General features: G+C 48.7%; 1 protein-coding gene across 1 annotated transcript in view; it reads left to right on the forward strand.

The window, feature by feature from the left end:
• The window catches only part of EVA1C (eva-1 homolog C), an 87,750-nt gene that overhangs the window by 17,428 nt on the left and 43,388 nt on the right, over positions 1-26,934 (forward strand). Inside the window, exons 2-3 of the mRNA XM_007100600.4 lie at positions 18,794-18,990; positions 22,301-22,424. Coding sequence (XP_007100662.1) covers positions 18,794-18,990; positions 22,301-22,424 — 321 coding nt within the window. The remainder of the gene's footprint in view (positions 1-18,793; positions 18,991-22,300; positions 22,425-26,934) is intronic.

Here is a 26,934-nt window from a genome sequence, read left to right on the forward strand (position 1 = left end):
CGGTACGCGGGCCTCTCACTGTTGTGGCCTCTCCCGTTGCGGAGCACAGGCTCCGGACGCACAGGCTCAGCGGCCATGGCTCACGGGCCCAGCCGCTCTGCGGCATGTGGGATCTTCCCGGACCGGGGCACGAACCCGTGTCCCCTGCATCGGCAGGCGGACTCCCAACCACTGCGCCACCAGGGATGCCCTGAAATGTTCCTTTTTAATCCTCCATCTAAATCAGAGCAACTCACTCTTTCTAAGCTTTGGTGCACCTCGCAGCTCCATCTGTCTTTTCCTTTGGGATCGATAGCTTCCAGTTTAGCCCCAGATATAATTCCTGTTAAGATCATGACCAGCTTGACACTTCCGGTAACTCAACCTGTTTATTAGCTGTTGCATATCTTCGGATCAGATGTGGTTTTTACCACTTCAAAGAGCACTAGAACTTCAACTGATGGAATGTATCCATTTTGTTTCTGGCTCAAAAGACCTTCTTATTCCACAGATGAAGCCTATTACTTGTTTTAATAAATTATCAAAACTTGGTTTTCCTTGTGTGTCCGTATAGGGAACAGTGTATTGACTGAGGTGGAGCAGGAGATAGTGTTTATTTCTGTCCATCTGGTATACCAGGCCTCCCGAGGGCCCCTGAGTAGCAAGCAGTTTCCCTCCTGCACTGCTGTCGGTATTTCTGCTCATGGTTGTCTTTGGCTCATTATCAGAATGTTTCATTCCCTTTTCTTTGTTCCCTCTCCTTACTTCATATATTTACCTTCACCTGGGCTGTTGGAGAAACGTCACATTGTCATGGAGATACTGGCCACAACAAATTTAAGTTCCCCAGACTCACGCTGCCCCTTGGTCACTTCCTCATACCGCTGAACCAAACAACAACTAATGGAGATAATAATAATAAAGAGGAATGTCTATGTACAGCTGACTCTGGATGTTCTCCCCCAAAAAAGATATTGGAGTCTTAACCTGCTACCTGTGACCTTATGTCTATATAGAAGTAATCAAGTTAGGATGAGGTTATTACAGTGGCCCATAATCCAATATGACTGGTGTCCTTAAAAAAGGGGGAGATTTGGACACAGGAGACCCACAGGGAGAAGGTCATGTGAAGAGTACAGTTCTGCTGCCACAAGTCAAGGAACTACCATAGCTAGGGGAGATGCCTGGAACACAGCCTTCCCTAGAGCCTTCGGAGGGAGTGTGGCCCTGTCGACACCTTGATTTTGGATCTCCGGCCTCCAGAACTGTGAGGCAATACACTTCTGTTCTTCTAAGCCACCGAACTGGTGGTACCTTGTTACAGAAGCCACAGGAAATTAATACAGCAGAGTTCTGAGCACTATGCATATAATAGCTCAGTTAATCTTGACAACGGTCCCCTGAGATAAGAGTTATTATCGTTCCCTTCATTTTACAGATGCCTGTCTGAGGCTCAGAGAGGTGGGGCGGTTTGCTCAAGGTCCCTTGAGCTGATAAAACCCTGCTTTACTCAACCCCGTAATATCCACCTCTGGCTGTCATCTTACTTCTCACCTCTCCTGCACAGCCACCCTGTGCCTCTTCCTCCCTCCCGTCCGTCCTCCTTCCCTCTCGGTCTCCTCTAAGGGGCCTTCTCTGTTGTTCTACCTCTTGAAGGTCTGCATTCCCCGGCGTCCCTTCCCTCGGCTCTTCTCACACTAGCCGTTCCCTCAGGTTTCACTTGTGTGCTGATCGCTTCCTGGTTTCCCTCCTCCCAGGTCCCTCTCTGGAGCTTCTGACTCTGGACACTCCGCTGGGACGCCCCACAGGGGCTCAGAACAGAGTCACAAGCCCTGCTTTTGATGCTGGATTTCCCAAGAGGGCAGCATCACCAGTTCAAAACCTGGGAGGCATCCCTAAGTCTCCCTTGTGCCTGTGTCCCTCATCCCCATCCCCCATTCCCACCGATTCTAGGGCTAAATCACTGTCATTTCCATCTGGACCCAGCTGCATAACCAGGAGGACCCAAATGCCAAATGAAAATAGGGACCCCCCCCTTGTTCAAAACTCAGGGGGAAAGAGCTGTTAAAGGCACTAAAATACAAAGTTTTCTTGTCACACTGGTTTTTATTTGCTCTTCAATGTTGTTCTAAGTGAAAAAAAATGGACACTTTAAATTATTAGCCTGGATTTTATTGATCATCTTCATATTAGGCTATGCTAGATTTAAATACAAATGCAAGAGCGTTGAGCGGGTATATGGAATTACAGAAATGACACGTTCTTATTTCGTGTATATACTGCCCATTCTGTTACTGCTCTCTACCTTGTCTCTTACTGATGTGTAAGGAATGACTGAAAGGAAAAGAAGCTGTGGAACGTTCCTCCGTCTTTCCCTTTCCTTCTATGTCATCATCTGCAGCATACGTATCTGGCTAATGTAAACACAAGTAAAGAAAGATCCAGTGGGTTTCCTGGCTGTCCCTATTGCTTACCATGCCCTTGCCATCCTTCCTCATTCAAAGCAGATTCCTATTCTAACAGAGAGTGTGGCCTCTCAGTGCTGTCAGCATCTCTGCTTACCCAGTTGGAGATGTAACACGCTTTCCTGGTGCTCACTTTGTTTTGCTGGTCGGATCGCACTTCTGCCAGAATTCTCTGCTCGGGGCGTGTCAGACACTGCATGGCAACGTGGTGGGAAACCACAGTGGGAACCTAGGTTATGGGGGTCTCCTCTGCCCAAGCACATGCTCCGTTGGCCTATGGGGCTTCGTTTACAAAACACAAGTTCAGAGATTAAATTATTAAAGAGTTTCAAGGTGGTCACAGCAGAGCATTAAACCAAGAGCCGGGCTCTTCTGAGCGTGGGGCTGGCTCTGTGCACCAGCGCGGGGCGTAGACCCACGAGGTCGACTCTTGATCTCCATCCCACCCTCCCCGTCCCCCTGCCACTGTCTTAGCTCAAGCCTTCATCCTAGCCCCCCAGAGGACTGCAGCCACCCTAATTTCTTCATAGGTCTCTGCAGTCCATCTGACACAGGCCCCTGGATTCGGGATTTCTCAGAATTGCCAATCTGACCAGCATCACTTGCCTGCCTTCGAGCCTGCAGTGGCTCCCATCTGACTTCCGGTTAAATGCAAACTCCGTAGGAGACCTTGCTAACTTCGTCAGCCTTCCCTCCTGACTTCATACCCTGTACACTGGCCACGCCGAATGTCTAGCTCCCTTTGAGCCTTTGCACATCTGCCCCTGCTGCCTGACGCTCATTTTCACCTGGTTACCTCCTGCTCTTTCTTCAGGCATCACCTCCCACCTGGAAGCCCTCCTCACCTCCTTCTCGGGTGGGTCAGATGTCTCTTGTTATTGCCTCCTGCCCACCAGACACCCCCTGTGCTCCTCTACCACAGCATTTAAAATCACTCAGCATGATACTGTAGTGTAGAGAGTAGAGTAGAGTAGATACTGTAGTGTAGAGAGAGAAGTGGTGAGCAGTTCCTCCTTTATTCGGCCTCCTGGACTCAGGCAGGGGTAATGAGGGGCCCTTGAACCTGGAGTAGAGACCCAGGCCCAGAGTCAGAGCAGGGACCCACCCCGGTCCCCATCACCAGTGGGGCGTGAGATCTTCTGTGCCGCCGAAAGTGGAATACTTCCCTGACATCACAGCGGGCTGTCGTGAGTATCATCATGAACTAGGAGATGACCAGGCTTTTATTAAAGGTTGAGCATTTTATAAAAAGGAAGAATGAATACTTATATATATATATTGGAGCAAAGACCAAGTTCTGCCACATGGAGACTTGTCCTGAAGGCAATCCCAGTTCTGCATGTTTGAATTACCTATAAAGGCTAGCGCTTTTGTGGCTATGTAAATCCCACTCTCTCCTTAATATAGAGATACACTGGGTTCTCATTATTCGAGGTGGTATGTTCTATAGAGTCCTGCTGTATAGCAGTGAATTAGCAAATCTTGAGACATTGTTCCTATGAGAATGCACAACCTAATTTTATACATGTTTCTGCTTAATGACACCTTATTTTATAAAAATTTTTATTGGAGTATAGTTGACCTACAATGTTGCATTCGTTTCAGGTGTACAGCAAAGTGAATCAGTTATACATATACATATATCCACTCTTTTTAGCTTCTTTTCCCATGTAGCCCATTACAGAGATTGAGAAGAGTTCCCTGTGCTATACAGTAGGTCCTTATTAGATATCTACTTTATATATATTAGTGTGTCTATGTCGATCCCAATCTCCCAATTTATCCCTCCCTTCCCTTACTCCGTGGTAACCATAAGTTTGTTTTCTACATCTGTGACTCTGTTTTGTAGATAAGTTCATTTGTACCCTTTTTTTAGACTACACATATAAGCCTATCATAGGATATTTGACTTTCTCTGACTTCATTCTGTATGACAATTTCTAGGTCCATCCATGTTACTGCAAATGGCATTATTTTGTTCTTTTTCATGGCTGAGTAATATTCCATTGTATGTATGTACCACATCTTCTTTATCCATTCCTCTATTGATGGGCCTTTAGGTTGCTTCCATGAAAGACACCTTATTTAATACCCATTGCTGATTCATTAATGTTGAACTCACGGCCAACAGCACTGTGATTCGTGCCTGGACACAGCCCCTCTAACACACGTATTTTCTCCGTAAGGCCCATCCCAGCTTCTTGCGCTTGAGAACATGAGACAGTGCTGCACCACCGTGCTTGGGGCTATTCGACACAGCAAAATCACCATCACAAAGCACAAAAATGTGAAAAACCTGGCACTAGGTAGACTATGAAAAGGACGCATGTTTATCGTATGAGAGCTGAAACCAGAAGGCAGAGCGTCACCTGGTTCAACTTCGGCTGGGACCACGCACACTGGCTGACTCAAATTTTCCCAAGAATGGCTAGGAAAGCGCTGGGAGGATTGATTTTGGGGGTATCAAATAAATATTAGTAGGCGAGTTTGCAAAAAAAACATTGCAAATTATCATGAGGGTCAGCTGTATACACCAATGAACCAGGGTTGGATTTTCCTTTACTTAGCCGTCCAGAAGATGGCCAGAAGCCAATCGGTAGAATAAGACTCCAGCATGGTGGTGAATAAAGCAGACATAACGGGATGTAATCGCTCAACTGTCACCCAAACAGTTGTGTATAAAAGAAGGCAACAGACCCAGAATAGCAAGTGTAAGCTGAGGGCCGTCAGAAGTAACAGGTGTCAGCCAGGGAAGGATACAGAAGAGTAAATAAAGAGCTCATACGAGAATGAAGAAAGCGTGGGTCCCTGGGGCCACTGAGTGAAGCTGAGTCCACTGGAGAAGGTTTACACCAGGGGCCAGCGTGCCAGGGACTCAATTAAGGATGGATATAATGATTAAGGCCAGGCCGGCCTGATTACCGTGCGGGCGCCCGTATTTCTTTACATTTGCCAGCCTCCCCTGTTTCTGCAAAATACAAAAGAAGAAATGCTGCTACTTCCCCTAATTCTAAGGTGAAACCAAAGAAGGGGGCAGCGAAATGACCTGCCCAAAATCCTGTTAAACCCACGAGGAGGCTGTAACAGATACAGTAGGTCACCCGGCCTGTTCAGCACAGCCTCTTGGATACGAAATTTACATGTGTTGCAAGTTTTAGAAACTTCCCTGCTCTGGTTTTGTTAACTGCCTAGGGAACAAAGCGTGTTTAGTCAGAAGTACAGCAAGTCTGCCCTGCCCCTAAATCCAATCATTTTAACCTTCCAAATAGCTTTCTGAGGTTTACAGTGCTGCTCACCAGTCATCATCTTTAAGGGAAAAGTTTTATTATTATGAGTAGTGAAATCACTATATAATTTTCCAGTTAACTGAATAAAGCTCAAAATGCATGCCCTGAAGTCTTTCTACCTTGAGCACATCAAGCCACCTTGATCATCCTACACATCCTGAGCGTGGGTTGTCGGGGAAATTTACAGTCTGGAGTTGAAAGGCTGTTTCAGGGGCTCCTTGGAGAGGCAGCACCTCTCTGTCCCGGCATCCATGTGTTGGGCTGTGTTGGGCCCTCTGGTTTGTCGGCTTCCCTAAGTGTTTCTGAGAGCCTTTTGTTGTACGTGGGGATAGAGCCACTAATTTGGCCAATTCCAAGCAGGAAAGATCAAGTGTAGATTTCACATCTGAGTTTTAAGTGCGGATTAAAAGTTGCATTAAGTTATCAAATGCACCTCCATCCTGCCTTAATCACCAAGTGGCTCTGTAGGTTGGGGGTAACTCTGCATCCCAAAGAAAAGAAAAAGTATTCCGTGTAAAGGCTTCGGGCAAATGGGGATTGATCCAGTTACTTTTAAACAGCTCTAATCCAGATGGTGTTGGCTGAATAACTTTCGGGGGTGGGTACCTGATTACCGAATAAGGTGTTCATTTTTATAGGTTGTGAAATCTTTGGTTGAAAAGGCACAAAGGAGCTCCTACCACACTGTTCAAACGTAAAATAGTGAGCGTAATCATACGGCTGTAATTCAAGTCCAACACAGCTCATTTAGAATAATTTGTAATCAATTGATTCATATCTTTCTCTCTCTCTTTCTCTCTGTATATGTTTATATACATATGCTCATATATATAATACATGTATGTATGTACATATGTATACATTATATTATTGTGTTGTAAATGGTGGAGAGAGTCCTCCTTTTGGGCTCTTTAAGGATCACACCAACACAGCATGTTGGAAATTACACTCAGAGAGGCACGTGAAATTAAAGGATTGATTATACTCACAGGTGCTATAGGAGGGAGGCGTGGCACACCACGCAGGGTGCCATATGGGAGAAGCACCCAGGGAGCAGCTCAGCCAAGCAGGTGGGGAGCCGAGAAAGAGAGAGGAACCATGGGCAAGTACCTTTACTGGGGGTCAGGGTGGAGTACGTAGCAGAAGTCATGAGGGGTTTTATTGGTGTGTTTGAGATGTCACTGGGTCATAGTCAGGGGAGCACGTGGCAGGGACCAGCCTTATCACACCAGTGCAACTGATTGCTTGGGCGGGGTGCTCACAGTCTGTTTGTGGGGATGTTGAGGCATTAGGAATATAGGTTTAAGAAACTGACAGTACAGGGGGCTTCCCTGGTGGCGCAGTGGTTAGGAATCTGCCTGCCAATGTAGGGGACATGGGTTCAAGCCCTGGTCCAGGAAGAACCCACGTGCCATGGAGCAACTAAGCTGGTGCGCCACAACTACTGAGCCTGCGCTCTAGAGCCCGCGAGCGGCAACTACTGAGCCCGTGCGCCACAGATACTGAAGCCCTCACACCCAGAGCCTGTGCTCCGCAGCAAGAGAAGCCACCGCAATGAGAAGCCCACGCGCCGCAACGAAGAGTAGCCTCTGCTTGCTGCAACTAGAAGGCTTCCCTGGTGGCGCAGTGGTTGAGAGTCTGCCTGCCGATGCAGGGGACACGGGTTCGTGCCCCGGTCCGGGAAGATCCCACATGCCGCGGAGCAGCTGGGCCCGTGAGCCATGGCCGCTGAGCCTGCGCGTCCGGAGCCTGTGCTCCGTAACGGGAGAGGCCCCCACTTGCTGCAACTAGAGAAAGCCCACGCACAGCAATGAAGACCCAACACAGCCAAAAATAAAAAAATAAATAAATAAATTTATAAAAAGAAAAAATTGACAGTACAATTACCTAGCAAGATCTATAAGTACGGGGTGATGTTGGTGCTATGAGGGTTCATCAGAATCTACTACTCACCCGTTCACTTCTAGTCTGCTCTTGCTCCGCCAGTCTTACTCATTTAAAAACTATTCATTGCCTTCCTACTATATGTCAGACTCTTTCTAGGTTCTGGGGATAGAGCAATAAATAAAACAACATCCCTGCTTATACTCAGAAGAGGAGAAACTGACAGTGTCTCCATGTAGTGAAATACAGCAGAATCGGGGGTAGTGGGGCAGGAAGTGCATGTTTTTCAGAGCAGCTAGGGAGAAAGCCTGTCTGATAAGGTTACATTTGAACAAAGGTCAGGATCAAGGGAAGGAGGGAGAAAGTAGACACTCGAAGGAAGAAGCTTTCTGGTGAACAGAACAGCCAAAGCAAAGGTCCTGAGGTGGGAGTATGTGTGGCTTTTTTTGTTTGAATTTATTTATTTATTTATTTTTGGCTGCATTGGGTCTTCATCATTGGGTCTTTGTTGCTGTGCGCGGGCTTTCTCTAGTTGCAGCTAGCGGGGGCTACTCTTCGTTGCTGTCCGCAGCCTTCTCATTGTGGTGGCTTCTCTTGTTGCGGAGCATGGGTCTAAGCATGCGGGGTTCAGTAGTTGTGGCACACAGGCTCAGTAGTTGTGGCTCGCGGGCTCTAGAGCGCAGGTGCAGTAGTTGTGGCACACGGGCTTAGTTGCTCCGCGGCATGTGGGATCTTCCCGGACCAGGGCTCGAACCCGTTTCCCCTGCATTGGCAGGCGGATTCTTAACCACTGCGCCACCAGGGAAGTCCCTGTGTGGCATTTTTGAGAAACAAGATCACTGTGGCTGGAGCTGAGGAGGAGAGTTATAAGGATGAGGTCAGGTAGGTAGTAGAAGGGGGCTTGATCTCATAAAGACTTCAGATTTTTTTGTTTGAATGAGTCGAAAGCCAAATAATGGATTGACATGTGTAAACAAATGCTTAGACAGGCACATGGATCTGATCCATACATATAAATACAGACCTGGTCATCCACACAGAAAAATCCACTTAATATATATGAATATATAGGGGAAAGTATGGAGTTTGGTGAATCAGAGGGTCAGTGTGCGGAAAGGGAAAAGAAGGAGATGTTGGGAGAAAAACTAACAAGATAAGAGATCATTGACTAAGTGATTATCAGAAACCAGAGTTAAATACAAGAATTCAAAGCCCGGGGGAAGTGGAAAAATGGGACCTGGGTGCCATGAGGCACGCATGAAAGATGAAAAAATGTTCGTTCCTTAGGCAGAAAAGTCACAGAGAAGAGCCGGGCGGCTGTCACTTTTCTTGTCAAATGTTAGCAGCCAACTTCCAGGGTTATTTTTTCCATTATTGTTGATCAGAAATTTGAAAGTATTTTAATTACATACACTTTGGGGTTCCTTTCAATGCTCTTGAAACAATGGCAGGCATGGAAAATTTTGCAGGTTTTGCGCCTTTAGAAATAGTATTTTTATTTTGCTTTAAGAAAATCAAGCAGCTTTATTGTCACAGAGAATAGTTTGAGTTTGTTGAGAAAAGGGGGTCAGAAACTGGATTTTTGGAATTTGTAGGTTCAAAAGCAATGTATCAGAAGCCAGCAAACTTTTCCAAATTTGCACTCAGCTGGTTCTTTTTGGGGAGTGTTGTGCTCATTTCTGTAAAAAATGCTTCCATGGCACCCTCAAACCTGGGGACAAATGATTAATGGTATAATCCCCATCATGCATATGAGCCTGTCCTTGGGGCATTTTTATAGAATGTGAAAGCAAATATCATCTACTGTTTTACCAGATGTCTTAATCCTGAATCCAAACCAAGGCTAAGCTAGGAAGCAGTGGATTTGGGGCTGCTTGTCCTTGCTTGTTTTGGGGCTCCCTTTTCCATAGAGCTTGGACTCCCAATCTCTTTTCCTCCTAGTACACTCAGGCAGTCCTTAAGGAATGAAACTGACATGCCCAGCCATTGTGTAAGCTGCTCTACTTACGCTATTTTTTACGGCCTGCACAACAGCTCTGTAAAGTAGGTATGTCTCCGATATTACAGATGAGAAAACTGAGATCTAAAGGGGTTCTATTTAACGTGCCTGAAAAGCATCTGATCTGAGGGGTTTCAAAGCCTGCATTCCCTGCATCATAACCTGTGGCCTCCACATCTGTGCGTTGGCACTTTTATCCTGGGCCAGCACTCTCTGGGGCACCACACCAGTCTGCCCAGGCCCATCCCCTTCCCACACTCGTCAGGACATGGAAACTTGCCTACCTGTCAGCATTCCATAAAAGCCCACTTAGTCTGTGCTTTCCTCTTTTGCTAATGCAGTTTTTTAAAGTTTTAAAAAGTCAGTGGCATTGTGAAGAGTGGTGACTAGTAGGCTAAGTAATGAGACCTCTAATTATTTTTATCTCCTTAGTAATTCAATGGCAGCAAGGTCTCAGCTCGAAGAAATGACTATCCCAATGAGGATTGAAGGTCATGTGAAATGGTGTCAACAACACCATCATGAATCAGTGAGATGCGTTTGGTGAAAGTTTTTGGTACTCCTCAAAGACCTACCAGCTTCCTACTTAACACAAGTACCCATCGACAGAATGCTAGAGTATTAGTCAGGGTATGCTAGCTGCTGAAACCAACAACTCCCAAATCTCTCTGGGATAACGAGGCTGTGCTCCGTGAGGTCATTCAGGGACCCAGGTTCCTTCTGTCTTGTGCCTCCCCCATGTCCTGGGTGCTCAGAATCTGTCCTTGTCCCTTCTCTGTTCCACATGTGACAGCAGATGGGGAGACAGAGGGAGTAGAGAGTCACACAGGGTCTCAAGGGCCAGACCTGCAAGAGGCAAGCATCACTTCTGCCCTTTTTCCATTGGCCAGAACTTTCCACTGGTCCATTATATTGTCAGGAGGCCTGGAAAACCTGCTCCTCCATGGACTCAGGAAGAAATGTATTGTCTCTGCCCCATCGAACTCTTACTTTACCTCTGTCCTCGGCTGGTTTGTTTTGGGACCAGGATCTGAATGCATCATTTAAGAGCAGCCCAGGTACCTTGGTCATCCTGTAATCATGATTTCCCCCTCGCCAGACACCTAAGAAACAGTCCGATGGCTCTAGTTCTTCTCATAATTAACCTCCAGAGTCAACTTTTTCATGCCAAACCTGGGACTAGAGAAGAGACTTAAAGTCTAAATAGACTTTTTGATCTTAATGCTCTTGGGTGTGTGGTTGCCAATCATGAGCCCTTTATCCATTGTAGGGCCTTTCCTGCATCCTTAGACTCACTGACTCATTGCTCTAAAGCCGTGTGGGCTGCCCCTCCTCGCGCTTTAGCCAGTTTTCTAAACACACAAACACAAAAGAAAAAATACCCTTTTCTGGAAAAGAACTTCAAACATGTAGAAACACCTTTGAGTATTTGTGAATAAAAGGGTGTGGTCTCTTATCTAAAGCATTAACGGACTGGAGGGTGCTGCTTTATTTTAAGAAAATGGAGGTGTGGGGTAGCAAGAACAGCACAATTGAATTCCATTCTCTTCCCAGAAGAAAGGTTGTGAAATTGGCCCCTGGTGATAGGGGCCTGGCGCACATGGATGTGGGACCGGGGACTGAGATACTTACATCCTGCACTCGGGGTGACTCGGGGACTGAGGTACTGACATCCCGCACTCGGGGTGACTCAGGGACTGAGGTACTTACATCCTGCACTCGGGGTGACTCCGGGCACTGAGGTACTTACATCCTGCACTCGGGGTGACTCGGGCACTGAGGTACTTACATCCTGCACTCGGGGTGACTCGGGGACTGAGGTACTTACATCTTGCACTCGGGGTGACTCCGGGGACTGAGGTACCTACGTCCTGCACTCGGGGTGACTCCCGCAACCTCAGCCCTTGGGAAACTTGGACTTTTGTGGACGGCTTCTGGCTTCAGAAAAGAAAGAGCGAGAATTTGCAGCCCGTTTGGCATCTTCTAAATCTTAGTAGTTTTTAAACCTTATTGATTTAAAAACTGGAGAGAGGGAGAGAGAGAGAATGAAAGAGAGAAGGGAAGGAAGGGAAGGAGGGAGAGGGAGGGAGGGAGAAAGGAAGGGAGGAAGATTTTCTTTTCCCTCCAAGCTCAGCAGTGACATTTCTGGGCCGTGACGGCAGCTGCTGGGCTGTGTGCTTGGCTCTGAGTTGACCGTCTAACCGTTGGTGGTCAGAGCAGAGAGGGGCGACTGGGGGTGTGATTTGCATTGCATCAATGAGTAAGTTCATGTCCTTCAAGATTTACCATATAATAGCAATACCTTAGTGTTGTGCGATGGTTTATGGTTGATAGAAGATGCTCTTCTGCCCATTGTGTCATTTGATCCTCACTGTAAAACATGAGGACAACAGTTCTGAGAGGTGATGGTCACAGTCACATGCTGTAATCCCAGGTTGAACCCTGGTCTCAGGGCTTTTCATCCTCTGCCCCCCCCCAGTTCCTCCCCGTCCGTCCCCCTGTTTCAGGATGAGGATTCCTCAGCAGTATGGGGTTCTGAAATGCCTTCTGAAACCATCCAAGTTAGAAGCAGCTCTTAGCACTGACCGTGTTTTACAGACTCAGTGAACGTTCCCTTCAGAATGATGTGCTTAACGGTAACCCTCAGATACTTCATGCAAAAAAAAACGGGGGGGTCTGGTCAAATATGTGCGAGAGATGCTACCTCCTGTGTCCCTCCTCACGCCCCAGTGCACAGTGGCTTCTCTGTGGCTCTGTGGAGTCCTGCAGGGCAAGAACTGTTTGCCTTGGTTGAACCCGTACATTCCAGGCTTATTTCGGATAGACCCTTCCTTTTCCCCCACCCAATACCTGTTCCTCCCATAGAACTCTTTGGCTTCTTCCATCCCCATTCTTTGAAAATCAGTCATTTCCGTTCTGGTCCTTCAGTGGTCCCTGGATTATTTGTGTATAAATGGGTTTTCCTTGTAAATGCGATGGGGGTTATGATCCCAAGAATATCTCTCTGAAGACAGAGAAGAGCTTCTGCCCCTCTTAGGGGTTCATTTCCCATGAACTTTTCACCTACCTTTAGAAACAGGGAAACATAAAAGCCTTTATCTAAATTACTCTGAGATTTGCCCAACCCAAGCCTCTCGGGATGTGCCTTTGAGGAAGGTCTGAGCCATGGTGGTGGCTGCAGGAGTTTCTGCTGATACACAGCGGAGGGTTCACCAGGGAAGAGAGTATCCTGGAGTTAAACAGAAGCTGTTCCAAGGCCTCCGGGCTGTGCGCAGCTGATGAAGCATCCACACCCTCCCTCTCCTCCAGTTTAAACAAGGATCAACGGAGCATTTACAGACCATGCCAGATTCTCAGCAGTGATTTCTTAACAGAGTGTGTACCTCTGCCTTCTTTCAGGGTAGTAAACATCTGCCGCCAAATCTACAGTTAGGCTGTGAAAACGCTGGCAGAGAGTATGAACACATAAAGCATTTTTGACTGATCCAGCGCCATGGGGCATTTGATCCAGAGAGAACTGATAACAAAAAGCTACATCTTTAAAAAGAATCCCATTTGAAAGTTGGTGAGGGCATACATGACATGCAATTGGCCGTATGTTGATTAAAAAAAAAAAAAAAAAAAGATCCCATTTGAACCAGCCAAGAAACCAAGGTGTGGGGGAGCTAAGTGCTGTGGTCTGAATGTATCTGTACAACTAAATTTATGTATTGAAATCCTAACTCCCAAAGGGAAGAGGTAGGGCCTTTGGCAGGTGCTTAAGTCATGAGGGTTGAGCCTTCCTGAATGGGAGTCACGAATCCCATTAATCTCTTACAAAAGAGACCCGACAGAGTTCCCGTGCCCCTTCCACCATATGAGGACACAGTGAGAAGAGGTCATCTATAAAGCAGGAAGGTGGCTCTCACCAGAACGTGACCATGCTGGTGCCTTGATCTTGGACTTCCAGCCCCCAGCACTGTGAGAAACGAATTTCCATTGTTTATAAGCCACCCGTCTGGGGTGCTTTGTTAGAGCAGCCTGAATGGGCTAAGACACTAAGTAACGTGTTGACTCTACACAGCACCTTGGAAAGAGTGCACGTGCTCTTGGGGAAGCCGGGGAGCACGCTGGAAGGGGCTTTGGACAGGGAGCGGGTCATCTGTCATCTGCCCTTTGTTCAAGGTCAACCTTGGCTGAAGGCTCTTGCCCCACCCCAGTTCCTACCTTCATCTTGGGAGATGCCTGATCCAGAGGGCATCTTTCCAGCTCCTGGCATCCTCATTTCCAAGAACCTTCTCCTCCGCTGACCTCTTGCACACCCTTTCATGGCCACTTCCGTGGCCGCTTCATCACCTGCAGCTGCTCGTTCTTGAAATCTGTTCAAACAGATTTTGGGCACGAGCTCCTCCCTCTCCAGCTTGCTGGTGTGCTTGCCTCCACTCTGACCTTGCTGGATCTCAGCAGGACCTCTCTGTTCCCTTGGGCCTCTCCCGTGATCATCTCCTTCCCTGTATTTAGCTTGGAGCCCACAGTCCATCATTTCAAGCTCTCTCTTGCTAGCACCCGCTTTCCAATTTTTTGAACCTTAATCTACAGTAAGGAGTATAATTTACATATGACCTCTGACTCATATGTACATATATTTTTACACATACATACAAACCTGCATAGACCTCTCCCAACTTTAAAACAATCATAATTATTTAAAAATCTCTCCCTGGACATCAGTTCTTATGACTATAGCCTTATTTCCCTCCTTATCTTCACCAAGTTGTTGTAAGGGTCATCTGTATAAACTCTTAGCTTCCTATGGCTGCTTTAACAAATGATTACCCAGCACAGGCTTATTCTCTTACAGTTCTGGAGGTCAGAAGTCTAAAATCAAGGTGTTGGCAGGCCTGCATTCCTTCTGGAGGCCTCAGGGCACAATCTGTTTCCTTGTCTTTTCTAGTTTCTAGAAACCACCTACATTTTTTGGCTCTCTTGGCTGCCCCATTCCAACCTCTGGTTCTGTTGACACACCTCCGTCTTCTGACTTTGACCTTCTGGCCTCCCTCGTATAAGGACCCTTGGAATTAGACTGGTCCCTCCCAGATCAGCCAGGATCATCTTGCCATCTCAAGATCTTTAACTGAATTAAAACTGCAAAGTCCCTTTTATAACCTAAAGCAACATATTTATAGGTTCTGGGGACTGGTCCCTGTGGACATTTGCGGGAGGGCATTATTCTGTCTACCAGGTGAACCATCTTAGATTTCCTTAACTTCCACTCACTTTCAACCTTCTCTAAACAGGCTTCTGTTCCCCACTCACCATCCCAAATGCCTCTCCAAATGGTCCTTGATGCCCTCCATGTTGCTGAAAGCAGTGGGTAGTTCTAATTGTCCTTCTTTGGACCTCTTAGCAGCTTCTGACATGGCCAATCAGAATGGGGCATGGAAGGCACCTATGGGGGCCATAAGGTGGGCGGGCCAATGGCTTGTCCTCATGAGGGTTTCCTGCTGTCACTATGGAGGAGGACCTCGAGTGGATGGGATGGGGTCAGCTGCAGAAAACGGGGTTCCGTGGCTCTCCATGCCCTATAAATCAGCCACAGGCTCCCCAGTATCTAGACTTTCTTTATTAGTGTAAAGTATTGGCCACAAAACTGCAGGTAAAGGTTTTTTAAACAAACATTTATCTACCAACGAAAAAGTACACAGATCCTAAGTGCGTAGCTGGGTGAACTTTCACAAAGTAAAACACGTATCCACCCTTCAGGTCAAGAAACAAAGCTTTGCCAGCACACACGCACTCCCTGTCACGTCCCCTCCCTGTCACCTAACCCCTCTTTTCCCAAAGGTCGCGCTATCCTGGGGAGGCATGGGTGGTTTTTAAATTTTTGCCCTTTTAAATAGACTTTCTTTCTGAGAAGTTGTAGGTTTACAGCAAAATTGAGCAGAAAGTTCAGAGATTTCCCGTATATCCCTGTCCCCCCACTGCACACACAGCCTTCCCTGCTATCAGCATCTCACACCAGCAGTGCATCTGTTACAATCAGTGAACCTAAGTTGACACCTGATTATCACCCAGAGTCCATAGTTTACACTAGGGTCCCACTCTTGATGTTATACATTCTTTGGGTTTTGACAAATATATAATGATATGTATCCCCCAGTATAGTATCAGACAGAATGGTTTCATTGCCCTAAAAGTTCCCTGTGTTCCACGTATCCATCCCTCTCTCCCCCCAAACCTCTGGCAACCACTAATGTTTTCGCTGTCTCCATAGTTTCGCCTTTTCCTGAATGCCATATAGTTGGAATCACATAGTATGGAGCCCTTTCAAATTGGCTTGTTTCACTTAGTCATATGCGTTTGTTTCCTCTGTGTCTTTTGTGGCTTCATAGCTCATTTCATTTAGTGCTGAATAATATTCCATTGTTGGACCTAGGCATAGGTTTTCGAAGAAGGAATTGGACCGAGTCTAGAGCAAGTTTTACTGCTGAAGTATCTTCTTTGAACTTGTATTAGTGTTAGGACTGATGTACCGGGAAGGAGGCTCCCCTCCCCCCTCAAAGTGCAGAAGGGCCTAAAAGACCTCGAGTTAGTCAATTCTGTGCATTGAGCTTCTGCCTCCAGAATATCACTCAGCATATGAATACGGTATGCAGGGGGGCTCGGGCCACAGTGCTGCATCGTGTTGTGTTTTGATGTAAATGGTGCCATGGAGATCAAGTTTGTTTACTGGGTACAGAGTACATGACAAATAGGGTGAAGAAAGATGATGGCCCGAGCACAGCAGAAGTTTCTTTCTCACTCATGTGACAATCTGTGGAGCAGGCAGCAATTCCCTCCATGGATCCAGGACCCAGGCCCCTTCCGTCTTGTGGCTCCACCTGCCCCAAGGCCTTATCATCACCTTCATTTAGCCAGAGTAACACATGGCCTTTTGAACAAACCATAAACATGAAGCTGAAGTCATGCTCCCAGAATTAATTTAACATTTCAGTCAGCTGATCATCTCCATGAATGATGGGTGATGGACAAGAAAGTTTTAATGACAAAGCTAAAGCATGGGGGTACCAGTCTGGGAAGCCTCAGGGTGGGTGCTGGCCTGGGGGCAGCCTCAGGGCCACTGTGAGTTCCCTGGTGTGGCTCATAACAGGATGCTGAGATCCCACAGATGATCTTGTACAAATCAAATCATGGCTTAATCAGGGCTCACCTGTGTATCCTATGGGATGACACTGACCTGGTGCCCTAGGACCACCAAGGGGCCTCTTCCTGGCCCCTCTTGGTGCCCTGAGGGGTTTGAGTGACCTTATGAGTGACAGCATTTCACCAAGCAGGACCTTGACTCACATGCCTGCTGCCTGATGGCAGTTTTGCTGCTCAAGCTAGACTTTGCTTCTCTAAGCAAAGATGTCTTGGCCTTTCTTATGATGATTGTCATGGGTGGGAAGAAAACAAAGGAGTTGCAGTGAAAGCCCTACAGTCTGGATGCAGTGTGCTGTCAAGGGCGCCCGGTCTTCATCTTCAGGTGGGCAGGTGTGGATCGGCTGGTGTGCCCACCCTACGGCAGAGCATCTCAGTCCCTTTTCTGTGACTGTCAGGGAAGCCCAGGGAGCTGGACTGGGTGCCTTTTGCAGAACATTACGGCCCGGAGAGGATTTTGAAACCCAAGCAGGACTAGCTGGAACACGGCCTGGCCGTGTGGGAACTGGGGAGCTCTAAGGCTGCCTTCCTCCACTCTCCCTCCTCCCCCTCAGGGGCCGAAGGCTGCCAGACCGTCTCCCACACACCTCACCAGAAAGTCCCTGGCTCCCCTCCCAGCCGCCTTGCGATTGACCTCGTGAGGTGTGAGAAGGAGGAAAGGAATCTGTGTTTCAGATGAACCTTCCATCCTCCTTTCTGCGAAAACATCCAGGCCGCCAGCGCTCCTCCGAGCCCGAGGCCCTGCTCGGCTCAGCCAGCAAGCTGGAGACACAGGGATCGGGAGCCTGTATGAGTTTGCCGGGGCTGCTGTAACAAATGACCACTAACTTGAGTGACTGAAAACAACAGGGATACATTCTCTCAGGGTTCCAGAGGCCAGAAGTCTGAGATCAAGGTGTCCGGAGGGCCGTGCTTCTCTGAAGTGTCTAAGGAAGTCTTTCCTCGCCTCTCCCAGCTCCTGGTGGCTCCCCGACAATCCTTGGTGTTCTTGGCCTCTAGAAGCATCACTCTGGGCTTTCCATGGCTGTCTCCCTCTGTGCCTCTTCTCTTCTCATCAGGACACGGGTCATACAGGATTAAGGGCCTTTCTCACTCCAGTCTGACCTCATCTTTTTTTTTTTTTTTTTTTTTTTTTTGTGGTATGCGGGCCTCCCTCTGTCGCGGCCTCTCCCGTTGCGGAGCACAGGCTCCGGACGCGCAGGCTCAGCGGCCATGGCTCACGGGCCCAGCCGCTCCGCGGCATGTGGGATCCTCCCAGACCGGGGCGCGAACCCGGTTCCCCTGCATCGGCAGGCGGACGCGCAACCACTGCGCCACCAGGGAAGCCCCTGACCTCATCTTAACTAATTATGTCTGCAACAACCCTATGTCCAAATAAGGTCACATTCTGAGGTTCCGGGTGAACATGAATTTGGGGGGATGGGACACTATTCGACCTGTAACAGAGCCCTACCATCCTCCCCTTCCCTTCCCTTCCAAGAAGGCCCTTATCCCATGCAGGGGGCCTGCCTTGCTTTCTTCTCCAGGACTGAGGCAGGCCCCGGAGTGGTTTCCTAAAATAAAACGGCATCCTCTCGCCCCAGGAAGGCCTGGCCCAGCTGGTGGGAGATCAGAGAACCCGAGTTTCCCCCAGGACAGGCATCTACATGCCCAAGGGACACCCGCTCGCATTTTTTTCCTGCTTTATAGAGATGCTTCGGGACTTCTTGGCTCCTGGCCTGTCCTTTCGTGCTTCCTGGAGGGAAGGAGCCCTTGGAGGCTTGCAACGGGCCATTCCAGACCAAGGTTTCCAGCCCAACCGGAAAAACGAGCATCCGCTCCCTCCGTTCCAGCTCCGGGCCTGTCTGGTGTCCTGTCCAGGGAGCAGCTGAGGAGGCCGCGCCCACACCTTCCTCACTGACCAGCTCCTCCCTCCGGGGAGCCGAGGTCCTCCTGCTCCAAAATCCATGAAGGAGTGGTGAGCTCCTGGGCCTCTTGTAACCCGGCTGCATATTTTCCAGGTTACCTAACCAAACTCCTACAAAACCACACCGCCTATGCCTGTGATGGGGACCATCTGGATCTGCAGTGCCCTCGGCATTCGACGATAAGTGTCCAATCGGCATTTTATGGGCAAGATTACCAAACGTGTAGCGCGCAGCCGCCTGCCTCTCAGCGAGAAGACAGCTTAACCTGTGTGGCGCCCACCACACTGCAGGTATTGCCTTTCATAGATGGTTTAAGATGACAAAGTGGGTTTCTCTCTCTCTCCCTGTCTGTCCCTCTCTCTGTATCTATACTTGTGATTCTATAGTGTACTCAAAGCAAACCCGCTCCATGAAAATCTCAATGTAGACAAATCACGAATTTTGCAGGCGAGCTATTCTTTGCTTCTCAAAAGGATTCTTTACCAAACAAGTCTAAAGAGAATTCCTGCTTATTGGAGAGCTCCCTTAATACACTTGCAGAATGACTTTATTCATAGGCACACTCCTCCCTGCAAAAAAGTAAAGTATCATCAAGTTGGGCTTTAACCTCCAGGCCCACGTTGCCCATCAGTACCCCGGGAGAGAGGAAAGGCCGTGCATTCTTTAGTGGAAACCACAAGGCAGACATCAGAAGTCATGATCAAATTCTTAGAGAATGCACTCAAGGAAGGGGGATATCACTAATTATCTTTTTTTTTTTTTTTTTTTTTTTTATGGTTTGCTTCTCCAGTTGTAGATAATCATGTTATTCTCGTTTGGAGCTATTTTGGGCAGTTTCTGCTGGTTCGTCCTTGATAGTACCAGGAATTAGGGGTGGGGGGTGGCTGACTCATTCTTTTTTCAGTTGGCATTGGGGAAATACGTGGTCTACGGGGAGGTCAAAAATAATATAACAATGATGATTTTAGACTATTCTGGCTTTCAATTATCCAAACAACCTCTATTCTGCTCTCCCAGGCCCCTCAACATTTATAACTAGTTAGCTAAGATTATGGAGTCATTTGGCCTTGGATTTTTTTAATGCCTCCAAAGTTCCCTATGAATCCATTGAAGTCACGGTGGTTATAGAGCAGATAGGTGGCAAATTAGATGTCATCTTGATTATGTCAGTTGTGGGAAATGTGGGTAATGGTAAATTTCCTAGGAGGACTGAGGAGAAATGGAATTAGCTCTAATGCTGTGCAGCTCTCCCTAAGGCCGGAAGAGGAGAAGCAAACATAAAATGATCATGTAAGGATTTTTCTATTTTGTCTACTATTTATTGCTTCCAAGCTAAGCATTGTAGTACCTGGGTGGTCATGTGATTGGTAAAGACACCAACTGAGGAGCCAGAAGAATGTGTTTGAATGAATCCCCTGGTTTCCACACCCTGAGGAGAGACAACATGTGTCTTCTGGAGACAAGCAGTTACTTTCCTTGTGTGCCCCACCCTACCCCCAATCCTTCCCTGTACCTTGAGAATGTTCCCTTTCCTCCCCCCAGCACCCTTGCCCACCTATCCCTGGTACCCAGGCTTCCTGCTGCCCTCCTAGGGGCATAAAAAGAACATGGCCAGTGCCACCAGGGCGGCAGTGCCTGCTTTGTGAAAGTATGAACTCCTGGCATCCTGCGGTTCCAAAACATGGGTACCTCATCCTCCAACACGGGTGCCAGGCATCCCCGAGGGAAGAGGATGTTGCCATAACCGGGCAGACAAGTCAGAATTTGTGAACACAATTCTGATGTTGTGCAGAGGGTTTGTTTGCCAGAAACATCCCCGCGTGCTAGGAGATCCTTTACTTTGTCTTTTAACCTGTGTTTGGGAGCTGAGGCAAGGTGCTTGCTCAGGGGGCAGTTGCTTAACGTAGGAGAGAACAGGTTGATGTCCACACAGGAGCACCTCACCTGATCTAGCCCACGACTAAATGGCTATAGGAAGTCCCTTCTCTGCAATTTCTGGCTGTAATACAGTTTGGAAAGAGCTCTGCCCTTGGGTCCCATTCCATGGCTGTAACACGAAGAGCCATCCAAGGGCTGAGTTATTTCACGATACCCTCAGCCATAGAATATGCACTATCATCTGGGGGGTCCTTGGGGTTTCCCTGGGCATTTTTCCTGATTTTATGCACATCCACGGGGCCCCTGAGGTGACGGGGGATACCTGGTAGGGCCGGCATCCTTCACGGAGATATTCCATGAGCCACTATGAGAACATGGCGACTCAGACAGGCTCGTGAATCTGCACTAAATTCGGTCCAACAGTAATAAGTAGATTCTTGGGAACATTTTTACTGTACTTGGTGTGGAGGACCTCTGTGTTTGTCGTCGGCAGGGCCTGATCCGTTTGGGAGCTGGAAGGGCAGCAGCGCGGCGCTGGCCCATCTGCGGCCCAGTATTGGGCGTTCCCCGAGCTTCCACAGAGCAGACTCACTCACAAAGGTGTGATCTGCCTGGAAAAGGTCGGGAGAGATTTGAAGGAAAGCTTTTTTTTTTTTTTTTTTTTTAATAAATTTATTTATTTTTATTTTTGGCTGCGTTGTGTCTTCGTTGCTGTGCGCAGGCCCTCTCCAGTTGTGGCGAGCAGGGGCCACTCTTGGTTGCGGTGCGCGAGCCCCTCATTGCAGTGGCCTCTCTTATTGCGGAGCGCAGGCTCCAGGCGCGCGGCTTCAGTAATTGTGGCACGCGGGCTCAGTAGCTGTGGCTCGCGGGCTCCAGAGCGCAGGCTCAGCAGTTGTGGTGCACGGGCCCAGTTGCTCTGCGGCACATGGGATCTTCCCAGACCAGGGCTCGAACCCGTGTCCCCTGCATTGGCAGGCAGACTCCCAACCACTGAGCCACCAAGGAAGCCCGAAGGAAAGCTTTTTTTATTTTTATGAATGAAAAATTTTAAGCCAAATGCTCAACAGAAAGCCTGCATATGCCACCCAGAAAATTGCTCCACCAGGAAAAGTGGGTCCCACGTCCTTGAGGTTAGCGAGGGTGGGAATCAGCTTTTTAATTTTCATTTGTTGGCCTGTGTTTGGGTTGGGGTCTCCAAGGCGTCCCCCAAATGCTGAGCTCCCCTGTGGCCAGCGTCAGGTGTTTCTAAGGATGAGGAGCTGTGATTACGATTCCCACGCCCCATAGCCCTCTGTCAGCTTTAAAACCAGGGATCCCTCCCAGAAGGGGGCCTCCGAGTCCCCTCCAGTCCACACTCCGCGGTACCCTGATCTTGCTCGCGTCCCTGGGAGCCTCCGTGATGCAGCACTCTTGCCAAAACTGTCAGCAGTGGTGCCAGGTGAGCCAAGTAGGAGGCTGGTTTTCTGAGGGAGGCCTGGCGCTCTTGGAGCAGGTTTCGTTTGGGGGGAGACATGGGGAGACAGGCAGCCGACCTGGTCAGCCGCGTGTGGGTGCTTCCATCTTAGACACAGCTGGCACCAGCGAGAAGGTTTTAAAACGTGAGCCCCAGGCCAGGCAGGCAGGTGCCCTTCCTCCTGAGAGCCCAGAGCAGCCCAGGTGTGGAGTCTCGCAGACACTGTGTGTGGTTCTCAAGCCTATCCCTTTTCTACCCCCTCATTTTAGAAGGTGCTGGACGAATGCCAGAACCAGCGGACCTGCCACCTCCTGGTCAATAGCCGTGTTTTTGGACCTGACCTTTGTCCAGGAAGCAGTAAATACCTCCTGGTCTCCTTTAAATGCCAACCTAGTAAGTAACTTGAGAGGGGCACAGCATGTGCAGGGGGTGGGTTCCCTGACAAAAATGCTCCGCCAGCTGACGTTCGTCCAGCTTTGAAACTCTTGTTCATAGGAATATCGGGGCCCCATCCCACCTGGTTTTTTAGTTTGTGTGTATTTGTGTGCGTGTTGTGTGCGCACGCGCCCCGATCTGTGTGCATTCTTGCAAATCCCTGAATTTTAAAAAAATCCTCCCTAATAGGTAAAATTTGGTTGTACTGATGCTAAAGATGCCAGGTGACAAGAGACTGCAATGGCTTTTCCCAACATGAGGAGCTGGTTCTCCTTTTCAGAGGAAGGCTTCTTACGAGGCTCCCCCGCCCCCGGCTGCAGGGCGACTTAACTCTTCTGCGGGGGCTGGTGGCACAGCCGCCACCTGAGCCCACGATTCCAGATCTTTACAGACTGGCTTCTTCCCACTTTCACCTTCAGCGGGGGCTCCTGAAGCAGCACGCTTCCTAAGGACAAAGAAAGAGGAAGAGGACTCGGCAGGAGCAAGCTCTTCTATTCTGATTCTTGCACTTCTCTCCACTAACTTTCGCCATTTCTAACGCACACCCAGTTTTGTGGTTAACCCGTTGCAGGCTAAAAATAATTGCTGTTCCATGAGGAGGTCACACCTCCAGGCGTGGAGGGTCTGCCTGAGAGAAGCCATAGGTAATTACAGGTTCCTGGTAATACTTGGAAAACTTGTTGAAAGACAGCAGTGTTCTAGCAACAACATTTAGCCAAACATCAGGGATAATAATTTTTAAAATTCTGTACTGCCACAACAATGCAACCGTTCTCATTTTTTTGCATCTTGTTCTGTGTTGGTTTCTGCCTCTGGAGCCCAGCATCTCCCAAGACACTGGTGGCCTGGGTTCCTGCGGTGGGTGAGGCATCAGCCATACGCATGGAACGGTCTCAGGCACGCGTCTTCAGAGAAAGCCCTGGATGCTTTGGCAAATATCCAGGCTTCTGTCTCAAATCCTTTCCTTGCTGGGACCCAGATACCTTAGAACGGCCCTATGGCTCAGCGCCCCTACTCTGCATCCAGACACACACTCAGACTCACTCAGACTCACACGTGCACCCATGTACACGCTATCACACACTCACAATGCACACGCTATCACACACGATGCACACGCTATCACACACTCACAATGCACACGCTATCACACACGATGCACACACCTGGACTCACACGTATACACTATCATACACACTATTATACACATATGCACTGTCACACATGTAGTCATACCACATACACACACTCACTCACAAGTACACACAATCGCCAGCTCTCACAAGCAGGCCCAAAGTTTGCAGAACAGCCTAAACTCCCCTGTTCCCCACCCAGGAATTCTCACCAACTCCTGCGCTACCCCGCAGACTCAGGAAAATCACTTCTAGATCCCCACGTTTTCAGTGGCATCCTCCCTCTGCTGAATCTCAAAAAATGACCACGCCCTGGCCATGTTTTTGGCCGTGCCCTTGGCCTCACCCTTGACTGCCTTAGCTTTGCCTTCTTTTTCTCTTCTGCCCCTTTATTGTGATATTCTCTCACATTTTCTATATGGTGGAAATAGTTCATAATAAAAAGTTGGGCAGGACCAGCCTTTAGAAGAAGTGAAAAGACCCTTATGAAATTGGCAGGACCCTGGATAAGCCAGTGCTGGGCCACAGCCTTGTTTCTACAGTGGGCAGTTAGGTCTGTTTGCTAATTTCATTTCCTCAAACACTTATTAAGCACCTGCTGTGCACAGGTGTGGGCCACGTTTTGGTTATGAAGAGAACTCACTCTCACAGAGGATTCCTGGATGGTGGTTCTGTCTTGGGTGATTTCCAATGTCCCTTCATAAAGCGAGCATTTATTGAGATCTTCACATAGCCAGTTGCTTCTCATCCTTTAGATTCTAGGCCAAAGATCTCCTTTCTCCAGAAGGACCTTCTCTGTCCAAAAAAATATCTAAAGAAGACCCCTGCGCCCTTGGTACTGTGCAAGAAGCTCCCAGGAGGAATTGACCTCGGCAGGAACTCAGGGAAGGCTTTCCCGGCAGATAGTGACAACCTTCTGGGGTGGAGTCAGGGCACAGAAAGCTGACTCCTTACAGAGGCCTGTGGCAGGGGTGGCACAGGGTGGTGTGGGGGCCGGAAGGAGCAAAAGGAGCCCTAGGCAGAGAGCTGGAGCACGATCCAGGGCCCTGATGGCCAGGGAAGGGGGTGGAGTCTTCCTGTAGGGCAGCATAGAAGCAGGGAGGGTCCTCGGCTGGGGTGGTAGGGGCCCCTCTGGCTGCCCTGAGTGTAACAGATTTGAGGGGCAGAGCCCTTGCATCTTAGTCCATTTGAATTTCTACAACAAAATGCCATAAATTAAGTGGCTTATAATCAACAGAAATTCATTTCTCTCAATTCTGGAGGCTGGGAAGGCTGGGATCAAGGTGCAGATTTGGTACCTGCTGAGGGCCTGCTTCCTCATAGGCGGCTGTCCTTTTTGCTCTAACCACACGGCAGAGGGGCAAGGAATCTCTCTGGGGTCTCATGTACCAGAGCACGGATCCCATTCATGGGGGCTGCGCACTCATGACCTCATCACCTCCCCAAAGCCCCGCCTCCTGATACCATCACATGGGCATTAGGAATTCAGCATATGAATTGTACGAGGACACAAACATTCAGACCAGAGCCCCTGGGCTTCGCTGGTGGCGCAGTGGTTAAGAATCTGCCTGCCAATGCAGGGGACATGGGTTCGCACCCTGGTCCGGGAAGATCCCACATGCCGTGGAGCAACTAAGCCCATGGGCCACAACATTAACATAACTAGAATTTATAACTGAAGCCTGCACTCTAGAGCCCGCAAGCCACAACTACTGAATCCTGCGCTCTAGAGCCCGCGAGCCACAACTACTGAGCCCGTGAGCCACAACTACTGAGCCCATGGTCCACAACTACTGAGCCCACGAGCCACAACTACTGTGCCCATGAACCTAGAACCCACCGTAATGAGGAGCCCGTGCACCGCAACAAAGAGTAGCCCCCGCTCACCACAACTAGAGAAAGCCTGCGCACAGCAACGAAGACCCAATGCAGCCAAAAATATAAATAAATAAATAAAAGAAACCAGAGCCCCACGTATGACCTGGACATTGGTGACCTGAAGCACTGCCGTTTAGGTGGCAGCACCTATTGCTGCTATGAAGTAGGGGTGGAAGTGAGGTCCCCGCACCCTCCTGCCTCTTTTTCTGCAACCCTGTCACCTCCTGAGGCTCTTCTCCTTGGCCCCAGTTCCAGCCCCTGCATAACACTCTAATGGTCCAAAGGCCCCACGGCTGCACCCAGGTACACATGGAGCCAGCTGTTACCGTGAGAGCCAGTTATACCCATCTCTTCCCAGCCGTGCCTGTATGCAGTGAAACCTGCCCTGGTGGAAGTACTTACACCAGGGAGATTGGCTAAGGCTATAAATCAGGGCTTACTTGTATGTTTGTTTTTTGGAGAGTATTTTACCAGCAATCCTCGCTAGAATCTTCTTTTCCCCGATCGTGTGCCATGCTTCACTTCCTCCCTAAATATCATCCCTTCAGAGAATTTTGGTTTCAGTTGAGTCTTTGAATTTAGGGTTCATGTTCCTGTCTGCTGTGGAGCTGCTGTGTGACCTTGGGCAGTGGAGGGGAACTTTCTGAGGCTCCATAACTCAATGATAAAATGAAGATAAAGCACCCTCTACCTAGGGCTGTTGTAAAGACTAAAATTACAGTGCTGTACGTAAAATGCTTAGCACAGCACCTGTCATGGAGTTGAGCTCAGCGATTGGTAGCTATTATTCCAAGAGGCAGATTAAAGTAATTCTTGCTAAAGATGTGAATGACTGAAAGGCAGTGATATACCAATGGCTGGGGGTGCAGGGGGGTGCGGTCTACCCTGAGTGCAGGCAATAGCAGGGTGCACTGTCTGCTGAGAATTTAAAAACACAATAAAAGAGACCAAGTATCTGTCTGCGTGTTAACATTGCCATGCACGGGCAGTCATAAGTAATGTCAGTAATAACACGTTCCCATCATGCCTTTCACTCCACATGCCCATCTTTGAAAGGCCACTGCTGATGTCAGATGTGTCTATGCATTGTTTTTTGTTTGTTCGTTTGTTTTTATAAATTTATTTATTTATTTTTGGCTGTGCCGTGCACGCGGGTTTTCTCTAGTTGAGGCGAGCGGGGGGGCAGGGGCTACTCTTCGTTGCGGTGCGCGGACTCCTCATTGCGGTGGCTTCTCTTGTTGCGGAGCACGGGCTCTAGAGCACAGGCTCAGTAGTTGTGGCACACGGGCTTAATTGTACCGCGGCATGTGGGATCTTCCCAGATCAGGGCTTGAACCTGTGTCCCCTGCCTTGGCAGGAGGATTCTTTTTTTTTTTTTTGCGGTACGCGGGCCTCTCACTGCTGTGGCCTCTCCCGTTGCAGAGCACAGGCTCCGGACGCGCAGGCTCAGCGGCCAT

The sequence above is a fragment of the Physeter macrocephalus genome, chromosome 8, assembly GCF_002837175.3.
Source record: "Physeter macrocephalus isolate SW-GA chromosome 8, ASM283717v5, whole genome shotgun sequence".
Taxonomy (NCBI): domain Eukaryota; kingdom Metazoa; phylum Chordata; class Mammalia; order Artiodactyla; family Physeteridae; genus Physeter; species Physeter macrocephalus.